This window comes from Haliotis rufescens, unplaced genomic scaffold, assembly GCF_023055435.1.
Source record: "Haliotis rufescens isolate VD_foot unplaced genomic scaffold, xgHalRufe1.0.p SCAF_23, whole genome shotgun sequence".
NCBI classification, from domain to species: Eukaryota; Metazoa; Mollusca; class Gastropoda; order Lepetellida; family Haliotidae; genus Haliotis; species Haliotis rufescens.
The window spans coordinates 3,707,378-3,720,599 of NW_025963924.1; the positions used below are offsets into that span (position 1 = coordinate 3,707,378).

The 13,222-nt window shown below is 40.0% G+C and overlaps 2 protein-coding genes across 2 annotated transcripts in view; both read left to right on the forward strand.

Annotated features, from left to right (window-relative positions):
• LOC124116088 (tudor domain-containing protein 1-like) overlaps positions 1-13,222 on the forward strand; it is a 92,382-nt gene that overhangs the window by 39,510 nt on the left and 39,650 nt on the right. The window lies entirely within an intron of this gene.
• On the forward strand, positions 6,829-12,602 carry LOC124116071 (lysophosphatidic acid receptor 1-B-like). Its single transcript, XM_046477268.2, has one exon. It carries the CDS (start codon positions 10,223-10,225, stop codon positions 11,546-11,548), a length of 1,326 nt encoding a protein of 441 aa, XP_046333224.1. The 5' UTR covers positions 6,829-10,222; the 3' UTR covers positions 11,549-12,602.

Genomic DNA, 13,222 nt, shown 5'->3' on the forward strand with positions numbered 1-13,222 from the left:
TGACAGAATTGGGTGGTCAGGCTTGCTGACTTGGTTGATGCATGACATCGTATACCAATTGCATGGATCGATGCTAATGATATCAATCACTGGATTGTCTGTTCCAGATTTGATTATTTACAGACTGCCGTCATATAGCTGGAATATTGCTGAGTGTGGCGTTAAACAACAAACAAACAAATAAACAATGTTTGTCATTGCTCTGAATGTTAACCAAACCCGTGGTTTTCACCAAAGTGGTAAACCTCTGAGACCTGCATCCCTTCGGGATTTCCTCCACATTAAGCTGACACGCCGCGATATGACTGTAATACTGTTTAAACCTGTTAAACCCAACTCACTCACTCAGAATGTTAATGCCTGTTAAATTTAATTGTTTCAAGATACAGATACATATGCAGCTCTGAAGCTCTGAATGTATCGCTTTCATCCGTACTGAGAATTTAGAACCCAGGATGCTGATTGATGAGTCTTCAGCAACCCATGCTTGCTGTAAGAGGGGAATATGCTTGTTGTAAGAGGCGACTAACGGGATCGGATGGTCAGACGCGCTGACTTGGTTGATGCATGTCATTGTATCCCAATTGCATGGATCGATGTTCATGATGACAATAATTGGATTGTCGGGATTTGATTATTTACAGACCTCTGCCATAGAGCTTGAATATTGTTGAGTGTGACGTTAAACAACGAACAAACAAACAATTGACATGAAGATTGAATAATTCGAAACATATGTGACAAACACGAGAAAATGAAATAACTGACCAATATTACTTGTATTATTCATCGTTATTGACAATAATGTCATAGTAATTGAATCAATGAACATACAAGATACATATTTATATATTGTTAAAAGTGTAAAATACATAACATCTCACATATTCAACTTCCGTATCAAAAGCTTTATAAAACTTAACACAAGATAAAACAAAATAGGAGTCATACCTGAGTAAACTCCATCTATGTCTGACGAATATTAGTCTCAATCGCTTGTAGTGTTAAGTTACGATTTTTAGTTGTAAGAACATCTGATCCAGTTACCCTCCTGGTAAAACCAGGCCCTTCATTTTGTTGTTGTTGTTGTTGTTGCTTTAAGTTTTTAGTGAGTGAGTGAGTATGGTTTTATGCCGCTTTTGGCAATATTCCAGCAATATCACGACAGGGGACACCAGAAATGGGCTTCACACAGTGTACCTGTCAGGAATCGAACCCCGGTCTTCAGTGTGACGAGTGAACGCTTTAACCACTAGGCTACTCGACCACCCCTATATGTTTTTAAGAGGTCGCCTTCTGCCTTAGCAATTTCGGCTGACCTGTCCCTCTTTGGGACTTATGTGTGCGAGTAGGGTACACATATCTATTGCAAGTTTTGGTATTCATAGAATTTCTGTTTTGATATTGATATGATTTCTATTTTCGTATATTGATATTATTTCATTTTTATTTTTGGCTGTTTATGTATGTTCGAGTAGCTGTCCATCTCTCAGAAATAGAGTTTGTTTGGCCTTCGCTATTGCATTTCTTAGCTTTAGGAGATCTACGACAGATAGTGGATCTAACTTCAATTCCTGTTTTAGCCGAGCTGGGGCATGGTCTTGACATTCCAGTAACAAGTGAGCAATGAATTCAGGTTGATTGCAAGATGGACATACCTTGTCATAGTGCTTTTTGTGACCGACCTCCACAACATTACGGTAGCCTGGTATTATAGGTACCCATACAAATAGCATTGCTAATAAACTGTATAGAGGGAGACAATGGGTTTCTCTATCAGAAATTAGGTTGCCAATTAACTCTGTTTAAATTTACATTGTGCCATTTGTTCAACAATCTCACAGCTGCCCACCCCCTGCTAATAGCCTCACACACAAAAGGACTTAACTAGACCAGCCAGAGGCAGAACAGATGGTTCGATCACAGGTATCAGGATTGGCCAAATGATGCTATGGAACTTGTATTAATTGAATAAATGCAGAGCTCCAGATAACGTTTTGGCAATTGAGTTTTTACTGTAGGGTTTCTATTTTAATTTGGTTATTACATTTTTCTTTGGGTAACCAATAATTTTTCACTCATCTATTCATCATTCTATTGGGGTTTCCCCAAAATTAGTGAACATTTAACAATTTAAAAAAAATGGAATAATGTTTAAGATGTATGTAACTGTTCGAAATATATATAGGCTTAACTTAGAAAGGAAATTAGCTCGGAATTGTGTTTCGGAAATAAGCTCCTTTGTACGCATGCTGAAAGAGCTTCATTGGGTTTTTACGCTGGCATTTTTTATACATTTCAGTTTTTCATTAAATGCATGCGTTTCTGTATGCAAGTTAATTGAAAGTAATTGGGTTTTGAATATTTTTGGGAGGGTATTTTACGCAAATACACTGCTTATCTGTAGCTCTGTAAATGTTAATGTTACAGTTCATTGGGACATCAGTTGTTCCAGACGAAGAGGCCAATTTCAGTTTTAATAATTCAATGGCAGTTTAAGAAAAAGTGAAATACCGTATTCGACCTAGCCTAGTGTTTGTTTGTTACACTGAAGACACGGTTCGGGTCCCCACATGGGTACAATGTGTAAAGCGCAGATTTCTTGAGACCCCGCTGTGATAGTGCTGGAATATTACTAAAAGCTGCGTAAAACAATGCTCACTCACTCTCCTTGAAATGCATCATTTCTTTTGTCAATCTCTGTCAATGTATAGGGGGTACAGGTAGCCCAGTCGTCTAAGGCGCCTTGATTCGCTGTGCAGAGTTGCGTCCCTTGGGCACGCCAGAAACCTATGATTGTGAGTTCGAATCCCGGTTCCCCCCAATTATGTTTCTAGGATTGTCAGCACCATACCCGTGCTCGTGGGTTTCACTGAAGTGGTAAACGTCTGAGACCTGCATCACGTCGGGCTTTCCTCCCACATTAAGCTGACACGCAGTGATAAATTGGAATACTGTTAAACTCACTCACTCACTCACTCACTCACTCACTCACTCACTCACTCACTCACTCACTCACTCACTCACTTACTGTCAATGTATAAATTTTCAATGGTTAAAATAATTTTTTTCTCTTTCCAATGTGTATCAGAATGTGGTTAAACAAAAGGATTAATTAGCACCTGTGATGGCAAATAACTCTACGTGATGGGCACTTATCACTGGACAGACTAATGCAGATCTTTGTTCAATAGGTCTCCCTTCCATGGACTCACCAAGTTGCATTGGTGCCATTCAGTAGTAAGTCAGGGTACAGGGTGCTTTACGATTACAGGGAGATACAGAAAGGTTCCGATCCGGGAAGATCCGGGGTAGAATTGGTCTTCAGCAACCCATTCTTGCCGTAAAAGGCAACTATGCTTGTCGTAAAAGGCGACTAGCAGGATCGGGTGGTCAGACTCGCTGACTTGGTTGATGCATGTCATCAATCCAGATTGCATGGATCGATGCTCATGTTATCAATCACTGGATTATCTGGTCCAGACTCGATTATTTACAGACCGCCGTCATATAGCTGGACTATTGCTGAGTGTGGCGTTAGACAACAAACAAAACAAAAAACAAAACAGCAAGGTCCCTGTGGTATGTTTCTGTAGTACCCTATAGGACATAGACCCTCCAGCCTAACTCACCACTCACAAATTCAATCACTTACTTTTTCGCTGTTGTCAAGTGGAAAAAGCAATTTCCTGTTAAGTATGACCATCCTCTGAGCCCTCATCAGGAGAAAACACAACATCAGTCATGTAAGTTGTGTTAGTAATCAATAAATTACTGGTTGAAAAGGTATTGACTAAACAGTGATAATTCTTTTCCGACTGATAAAAGCTTTGTAATGATAAATCAGCATTTTCTGTCAATAATATGTTTGTTGTCAATGGAAGAATATCCATCCTGTCATACACAGGACACGAAACTTAAAAAACATGCAGACAAATGAGGACGTTTGGGAGTTGACTCCGATGACATGGTTTAACGGCGAGTTCCTGTCTGACGCTGCATTCAATCATCACGACATGTCTGATGCTTTCAGCTGTCATCTTGGATGTATGTATTACATCAATTGGATTCATTTGGATGGGGTTTATCACTGCTCTTAGTTCGGCTGTCATGTACTGCTCACCGCAAATTGATTGCCCTTAGCTTGTTGTCAGAGCTAAGTAAGATGAGGATCTAGGACAAACTCATTCACTCACTCACTCCAAATACTTCCCCACTCACTCATCCACTCACTCCGCACACTTTCAGCCACACTCTTTTATTCAGTCACAGTCAGCCGCTCACTCCGCCTCATTGGCTGTTTTCTGGTTTGAATGCCAGCTATAATATGTCAATATCCACTCTCCTACCCAGAGTTCCATGCGGCCGGCAGCCAGCATAATACCATCTTCCCGAGGCAAGAGAGTTAACTGACTATAAATGTCCAGTTTCCACCCTTGCCGAACTAGGCTGGTATTATGGAGTTACATTTTGGCTGGACAAACGAGTCTATGCATAGTCCAATCAAAATCGTGCACCGAAATCGAAATCCAGTTCGTAAACTGTCGTGCAGATTTCGGTCGATTGCAGGATTTGCAAAGCATGTGCACCGCCAACTCGTTGTCAGCAGATATTTTCCAAATCTTTTCATGTTTTTAATCAAGGTGCTCACGTGATTTGATGCATTTCACTATGTAAAACCCGTCTTATCACAATATAGATCTTGATTATCAATCAGATCGTCCTGACCGGACGCCACTACTTTGTGTGAAGCGAACGCAAGTGATACGAGAGGTGAAAACTGATTGGTCCATAGGAGAGGCTAAGAAGAAATATAACTGGTAATAGCCACTGGTTTGTGCTACGATCCAGTAATTCCAGCAACGAGTTGGCGGTGCACATGCTTTGCAAATCCTGCAATCGACCGAAATCTGCACGACAGTTTACGAACCGGATTTCGATTTTGTTGCGCGATTTTGATTGGACTATGCATAGACTCGTTAGTTTAGCCAAAATGTAACTCCATAATACCAGCCTAGTTCGGCAAGGGTGGAAACTGGACTTTTAAAGTCAGTTAACACCTCTTGCCTCGGGAAGATGGCTTAATCCCCCTTGACCAATCTCATTAAAATCATATCTTAGTGCTCGCTACTGCTAAACAATGATCTGAGGACATCCCATTAGGGGTCATGTCAGAATGACCTTTCATCCGACCAATCAGAGCGTTGCTTACCAAATCATGAAAGTGACAGTCGGAATGTGATTTCTAATCATGCAGCCTCGAAAACATTAAAACGGGGTATTCAGAATGATAGTTACGGCCTTAACGATTGAATCTATACAATCTGGACCATATAATAGCCATTCTAGAACGTTCTTTTGTTCAGGTTTCAAAGTTTTAAGCGAAAATTTGTCAAAATATGTTTCGAAGCGTAGTCGCCAATTTGAAATTAGTGCCGTAAAGCACGAGAAAGCTGCCTCCTGATTGGCTAATGTCGACTTCTTGTCAGTAATTCCATTGGTCGGTCAGAGTTTGCGAAAGGTCGGTCTGACGTGACCCATAATTGGATGTCCTCAGATCTTTGTTTAGCGGCAGAGAGAAGATCTGATTGTAATGAGATTGCTCTGCGACAGGCCAGCGCCATGTGACAATTCGTCACATCTGTCACAGTCCATTCAAGATATTGCATATGCTTTTCATCCATTTCATGTTTGACAAGTCTACACATTTTCATAAACAAATCAAAGAATGGTTATGGATAGCATAGTGGTTAAAGCGTTCGCTCGTCACGTGGTTACGGATAGCATAGTGGTTAAAGCGTTTGCTCGTCACGCGGGAGACCTGGGTTTAATTCCCGACATGGGTACAATGTGTGAAGCCCATTTCTGGTGTCCCCCCGCCGTGATATTGCTGGAATATTGCTAAAAGCGGTGTAAAACCATACTCACTCACTCACTCACTCACTCACTCACTCACTCACTCACTCACTCACTCACTCACTCACTCACTCACTCACTCACTCACTCATGTTTTTACATTCTCATGGCCCATGGTAGAGGTAAATGTCTAAAGACTGCATCACTCGCTCATCTTCAGAACTCTCGTAACAAGACGACCGCCTCCATAGTCTCATGGTACAGCGGATGGTGGGGGTGTTGATCCTGAATCTGGTATTCTGTACAAAATATACTTACGTACCACAAAGAATCAGAATTTCACAGTGACATATTCATTTATTAATCAGCGGGGTGGGGTAGCTTAGTAGTTAAAGCATTTGCTTGTCATTCCGAAGACCTGGCATGGGTACAATATGTGAAGCCCATTTCTGGTGTCCCCCACCGTGATATTGCTGGAATATTGCTTAAAGCAGCGTTAAACCATACTCTCATTTATTTATTAATCACATGGCAATATTTCTCTGATACCATGTATTAATTCTAAATCTAGTAAGACATATCTTGATTATCTGCTATATATATATATAGGTATAAAATGATAATCTGTGAAATATCTAGTTTATTAATCTGTCACCAGCTACCACTACCTTTCCGTCTCCATTGAATAATGTCAACTGGTGGGGGACTGTTGTCTCAGCATGTCAGTGTTTAGCAATAAAGGATACGGTGATGAGACAAGCCAGTGTGATCATGAAGCATTTAATGAGACACTACACTGATTATCTGCCATGCAGTTTCCTAATTACACCTTTCTACAGTCCACAACTGTCGACACTGCTATCTGGCTGTCGATTGGCAGACCTGGCCATGTATTGATTGGTCCAGGGCCAAAGGGACACAGGTTTAGAGTGTGATTGTCGGAAGCAGTGTATTGTCATTAGTGCAAGCGGACAGGTGGGATTGCGATGAACACACACTGGACCAGTGAACGTGTCGGACTGGGCCAGCTTCACAACAGGCTGTCAGTGTTTGTTTCAAGTGTTATAAATATCAAACTGTCAAGAACTTCTGCCATGATGGAGAGACGACTTTTCAATAGAGTGTTCCGTGTGTAAGTTTCAAGTGGTTCACAGTTGGGGCGAGTTCTATCTGTGCAGATCTGGAGGTCCTAGTTGAATACTTATGAAACACAGTCTAAAACTTTTAGGGTTGCAGGAAGATTTGCCAAACTTTGAACACTCAGTAAAGTGGAAGATTTTTGTCACTGTTCACAATTGTTCTGAGCAAGTTCTGTTCTCAAGGCCCTGTTCTGGACATAATCTCATATGGTGAGTGTTGCAGGAAGATTTGCCAAACTTTGAACAACTAACAAAGAGGAAGATTTTTGTCACTGTTCACAATTGTTCTGAGCAAGTTCTGTTCTCAAGGCCCTGTTCTGGACATAATCTCATATGGTGAGTGTTGCAGGAAGATTTGCCAAACTTTGAACACTCAACAAAGTGGAAGATTTTTGTCACTGTTCACAATTGTTCTGCGCAAGTTCTGCTGTGTATATGAAGTTCTGAAGACTTTGTTCTGGAGGGACCAGGAGAAACACAGCCCCCCTACTGTGAGTGTTGCTGGAGGGACTTACCGACACTCTCAACTTATTTGATATATATCTCTGTTCATGTTTCATCACAGATGCTGCCTGTTCTTCTGTATATTGTGTCTACACAACACCAAGGTGGAGACAGATTTGGGTAAATCAGGAAAGCTTATGTCACAATGCGAACAGCTTTAGAAAGCTATAACATTTGAGTTATATTATTATGTGTCACTGGTGATCAAGTCAATCAAGGATTTGTTCAAGGAAAGCTTGTGATTTAGATGTGACTATACCAAATATAGAAAATATTATGTTTGAGTGACACAGTGTTAACAGATGATTTTTGGAGTGCCAAGATCCAATTTGAACATAATAAATGGAATGCTGAATTTCTGAAATCTAGAGAAACCTTTTACAGATTGTACATTGTGAGTTTACAGTCTCAATTATTCAGATTCGATACACTCGTCTCCGGTTGTGAGCTTTCTTGCTCAGCTTGAAGTTTTGCAATATTAATGTTTAAATACTTATAAAGTAGTCCCAGGACATTGTGTGACTGTCCTCCCAAGAAGACAAACAAAGGCTTGTAGTTTACAGGAAATGAAACTTTTCTCTGGCTAGTTTGCATATCACGAAGAAGAGACTGACAAGCTTGAATTAGAACAAAGCAAAATTGCCCGGAGGCTAGTGAGGACGGTGACTGAAAGGTATCAACTATAGATTCAGCGGATGTTCATTTGTGATAGCCTGAGGATCCCCTGGTACCAGATGTGCAAATATATGCTGAAGTCATTTTAACATCAAGGCACAAACTAGTGAAACAACTAACACGGACATCAGGATGAATGTAATTTGTTGTGATATATTGAGCTGTTTGTGAAGTGTTTCTTGTAGATGATATCTCTTGTATATGTCATTATACAGCAGGGTTGTCACAACGATGATGTTTGGAGTTCAGCACCTGGCCGATAGGAGGATTTGATATGACTCCAACTTTGTTGCAAGAGACTGTTGCGTGGCATGGGTTACTCGGTTTTGACTTTTTTTCATGAAAGGGAATAGTACCCCCTTGCCTGGGAACGTTACTTCCCTGTGAGGAGATCTAGGTCATTGGTTGTGTAGATCTAGGTCATTGGTTGTGTAGATCTAGGTCATTGGTTGTGTAGATGTAGGTCATTGGTTGTGTTGGATAACATACTGCTCTCTACAGCTGGATATATGTTCTGAGGCTAATGTTCTACTGAGTAGCCCTATTGATATTATAAGTGCAAATGTCCTAAAGCGCAAATGTCCCAGTAAGTTTTATTCCTTAGGTTTTATTGTGTTAACATTTATTCATTAACATTAGCCTTCACTGTGAGGAGCATTTCCACTTGTAACTCGAGCTTTATTTTGAGTCGTTCACAACTAGATGTCACTGTATGGAGCTCAACATCAATGAATAAAGGGAGAGGGTGCCATACTCATACTTCATTGTTAGGAGCTTGATGCAGTGGAAACAGAGGCAGACTTTAATGACTTACAATGTTTGTTTACAAGATGTAATAGTAAATTATCTATAGTGTGACAACTAGATAAATCAAATACAAAGGATTAATTTTTTCTTAAATTTATTATTTTTGTTTTTATTCACCTTTTGTTAGAATAAGAAAAACATGGTCATCAGGGTTTATATTTTCTCGTAAAATATTTGTATAGTTCACGATCACCCTTCATGATCCTATTTGAGAATATCAGTTGGAATTATTCTGTCAGTAAATAGGTAGATTGTTGACAACACTTGCTTCCATTTCAGGTTACAGTAAATCCGATTTGTCTGAGGCCATGTTCAATAAATACCTACACATGCAACCAAGAACACGATGACCGATTTTCCAAATGAGTCACCCTGTACAAAGTTTTGTACCTTGCCGTGAGATTTCAGCTTGAGACAAATATTCATCATCCTTTTCGGGAATGTAATTTTGAGGAAACCCCATCATTTATATAAGGAAAACTAATGTCGGCCAAATGAGAGGCATGTGTGCTGTGGTCTCTGCAGCAGGACATATTATATGATGGATGTAAGTGTGGTGTTATTGGAGTAAGTGTTGCAGAAGCCTTGTGGTAATGGCTAAGAGAATCAATGATAGGATCATTTGATGTAATCTGGATTAGTGTCTTAATGCCTGTCTGATGTCTGTCAGTGAGATCCTTCCTCTGGCGCTGATGGACTGTCTGTTGTCAGTACGAGCAGGGATTTGCTAATAGCATGCTCATGAAACCTATTTTCTGGAAATTGATGTGTGTTTGTGATATTGGCATATTGAATATTTTTTTACATTGGTATATATGTGCCTGTGTCGATCGTCATATTGCCATTGATATGTACATGCCATTATTCAACATTTTGGAAAGATAATTCATTTGAGGATATAGGATGAGTATTTGAGGATTTGATGTAAATAACGGTCAGTTTGGTATTTTTCCCCCCAAATATTATTGTTTGATATCCTAGATGATATTGACAAATTATAATTTTTTTACAAAACTGTATATTGTGAAGAAGTGAATATACTGAATGTAACTGCAGGGAAAGTGCTAATGTTTTTTTCAGATGTGATGACTCATGCATGCAATGACAGTTGTAAGAAGTCCATGTATCTATGAACTTTAGGGGAATAGTCTCAATGAGACTGCATTTTATTCTGTCCATGAAACAGTGCGATACATGATATATCCATACTGAGTTCATCCCCTTGTGCCTTCCTCCAAGACATGCAATGTGGAATCGATACCAGCTGTTACGCCAGGGAAACACCAACTGACGTTACAGTCGAACCAGTCATTAATGCAACAGCTAAAACTACTTCTCCAGAAACCCTACAAACATCAACCTTGGCTGGAAACAGTTCCAGCTCGACACTGCTTCGCGATCTGACCACCGTCAACTCAGCCCTAAACTCAACTCAAAATACAACAGAACCCTTTCCCGAAATCCCCAATGTTGAACTGAGTTTGATCCTGACTGCTGCCATCCTTACAACCATGTGTAATCTCATAGTTCTCATTGCATCCAAGTTCACAAGCGGAGGCAAAAGTCCAACCCTTGTGTTCATCAGAAGCTTGTGTGTCAGTGATTCTTTGATCGGAATTTACGGGCTCTTCAAAATTGCGATGTATATGTGCCTGGACAAGCTTCTTGTCAACTTCTTCCTGGCTGAGAGCTTGTTTTTCACAGCATCCTTTGCTTCGGGATTGTCTCTTCTGTCCCTCAACATAGACAGCTGCATGAAGCTTGCAGAACCTTTGAACCTAGGACATCCAATGGACAAGAAGAACGTGATCACTGTGATGGTGATGCTGTGGAACTTGTCCTTCGTTGTCGGGTTTCTTCCGCAGATGGGATGGAGTCAGACAAACGGGAAGATCCACGTGTTGCGATTCTTTGTCTTCCATCCCTGGCATTATCTTCTGTTCTTCTCACTCATGTTGATAGTTATATTTGTGTCGAACATCCTCATCACGATGTACATGAGGAAGAAGATCACGCTTATCCAGTCGCATCGTAGCTTCCTGTCCCCAAATAGTACCAAGTTTCAGAAATATCACACGTTGGTTATAACGGCCGTTATTGACATGGTTCTGTGGGTACTGTGTTATCTGCCGTTCTTCGTCTACCTGGCTGTTTACTGTGATGTGTGTTATTTCAGGGACAGGCTTGTTGCTGAGAGATACATTGTGTATTTTATTCCAGTATTCCTGACAAAATCTTTCATCAGCGGCATAGTCCATGGATACAGAACAGCTCAGATTCATGAAGTCATGACTAGGTTTTCTCGCAGTTTCTCAAGGATTGTTCATAGTTCGCGTAAAAGGAGTCGGAAAGCTGTGAGCGTGATTTCTAATGGACAGAACAATAACTGTAATGATGAAAGCCGGGTGCAGGAAACCCACCAGTCTAACGCAGAATTAACGCAGTCTACAACGCGCAGCATGGTGAGCGATGATATCGAGGTCATCTCGTCCCAGATGACATTGTACAGTACTGTGAATAGCACACAAGAAGTTGAAGTCATCACAAGTGACTTGACCAGGTTGTAGGTCATAGTGAACCAGACGTTTGCCCTTGACCTTGTACTAACCTTTGACCTTTAACGGATGATATCAGTATTGATTTGTGATAGATTGTTTTTTATCGAGATAATCATGTAAATACATCCGGATTTTGATGATATTTTCATAATGTCAATTATATAGTATGTTCATGCGTTAAACAATTATGACTAAATCAAAGCAGATTACTCATGTTTTTTCTAGAGAGTTTTCATGAAATAGGTTTGCATAATTTTGATAAAAGTATTTATCTGTGTGTGTTTATCATTGTGTATGACATAAAGTTGCACCGAATGAACTAAATAAATGAGTAATCAAAGAATTGATTCTGTGAATTTAAAGCATGAGTTCAACGCATAGAATGAAATAAATTGTTAACATTCATGTTCTCAAAAAGTTGTTACCCAATGGTAATACCAATCTTCCATTGGAAAAGTTTTTAAATGAATAGCTGTTATCCCTTTGGAAACGCTGTGATAAATGAACAGCTGTTATCTCATTGGAACAGATGTAATAAATGAATAGCTGTTATCCCTTTGGAAACGCTGTGATAAATGAGCAGCTGTTATCCCATTGAAACAGATGTAATGAATGAATAGCTGTTATCCCATTGGAACAGATGTAATGAATGAAAAGCTGTTATCCCATTGGAACAAATGTAATAAATGAATAGCTGTTATCCCATTTGAAAAGGTGTTATTAATGAAAAGCTGTTATCCCATTTGAAAATATGTTATAAATGAATGGCTGTTATCCCTTTGGAAAAGATGTTATTAATGAAAAGCTGTAATTCCATTGGAAACACATAAAAATGAGAAGCTGTTATCCCATTGGAAAAAGTTGTTTTATTGGAAAAACACAAAAAACCATAATCATAAAAGTGAATTGTAGAATTCTGAACATATATCACGAGTGTTCGTGATTCACTATCAAATAGTGATGATATCCGGTGTTTGCGAAAAGATGAGCGTATCCTGCTCCATGGGTAGCACCCATCACAAACACATTCAAAGGCATGTCAATTGTTAGCCTGAAAAAATCCCAACAGGAACATATGGTACATGTCAACATAGGGAATTGCATTGGACAACATTGTTGTCACTGATGCATCAAATTAAAAATGTCCTCAATAAAAGATTTGACAATTTTGAAGTTTTGATCAAACAACAAGCAAAAGTCATATGATGCTCTTTGAAACCTTTGTAGAAAGAGCATGCTCGATTGTACATAAGAATATGGAAGACAACTGTTCAGTGAAATGTTTGTGTGACATTCAAATCCACATTGTCACTCTCATTACGGTAATCAAAGTGTTTGTTGTTTAGCACCGCACTCAGCAATATTTCAGCTGTATGACGGCTGTCTGACGGCTGTCTGTAAATAATCGAGTCTGGACCAGACAATCCAGTGATTGATATAATGAGTATCAATCTGCGCAATTGGGATACGATGATATGCATCAACCAAGTCAGCGAGCCTGACCACCCAATCCCGTTTGTTGCCTCTTACAACAAGCATAGTCGGCTTTTGTGGCATGCATGGGTTGCTAAAGACCTATTCTACCCCGGATCTTCACGAGTCAACTCAAAGTGAAACTTATGTGGAGGTGAGGTGGGGTGAGGTGGGGTGGGGTGGGGTGGGGTGGGGTGGGGTGGGGTGGGG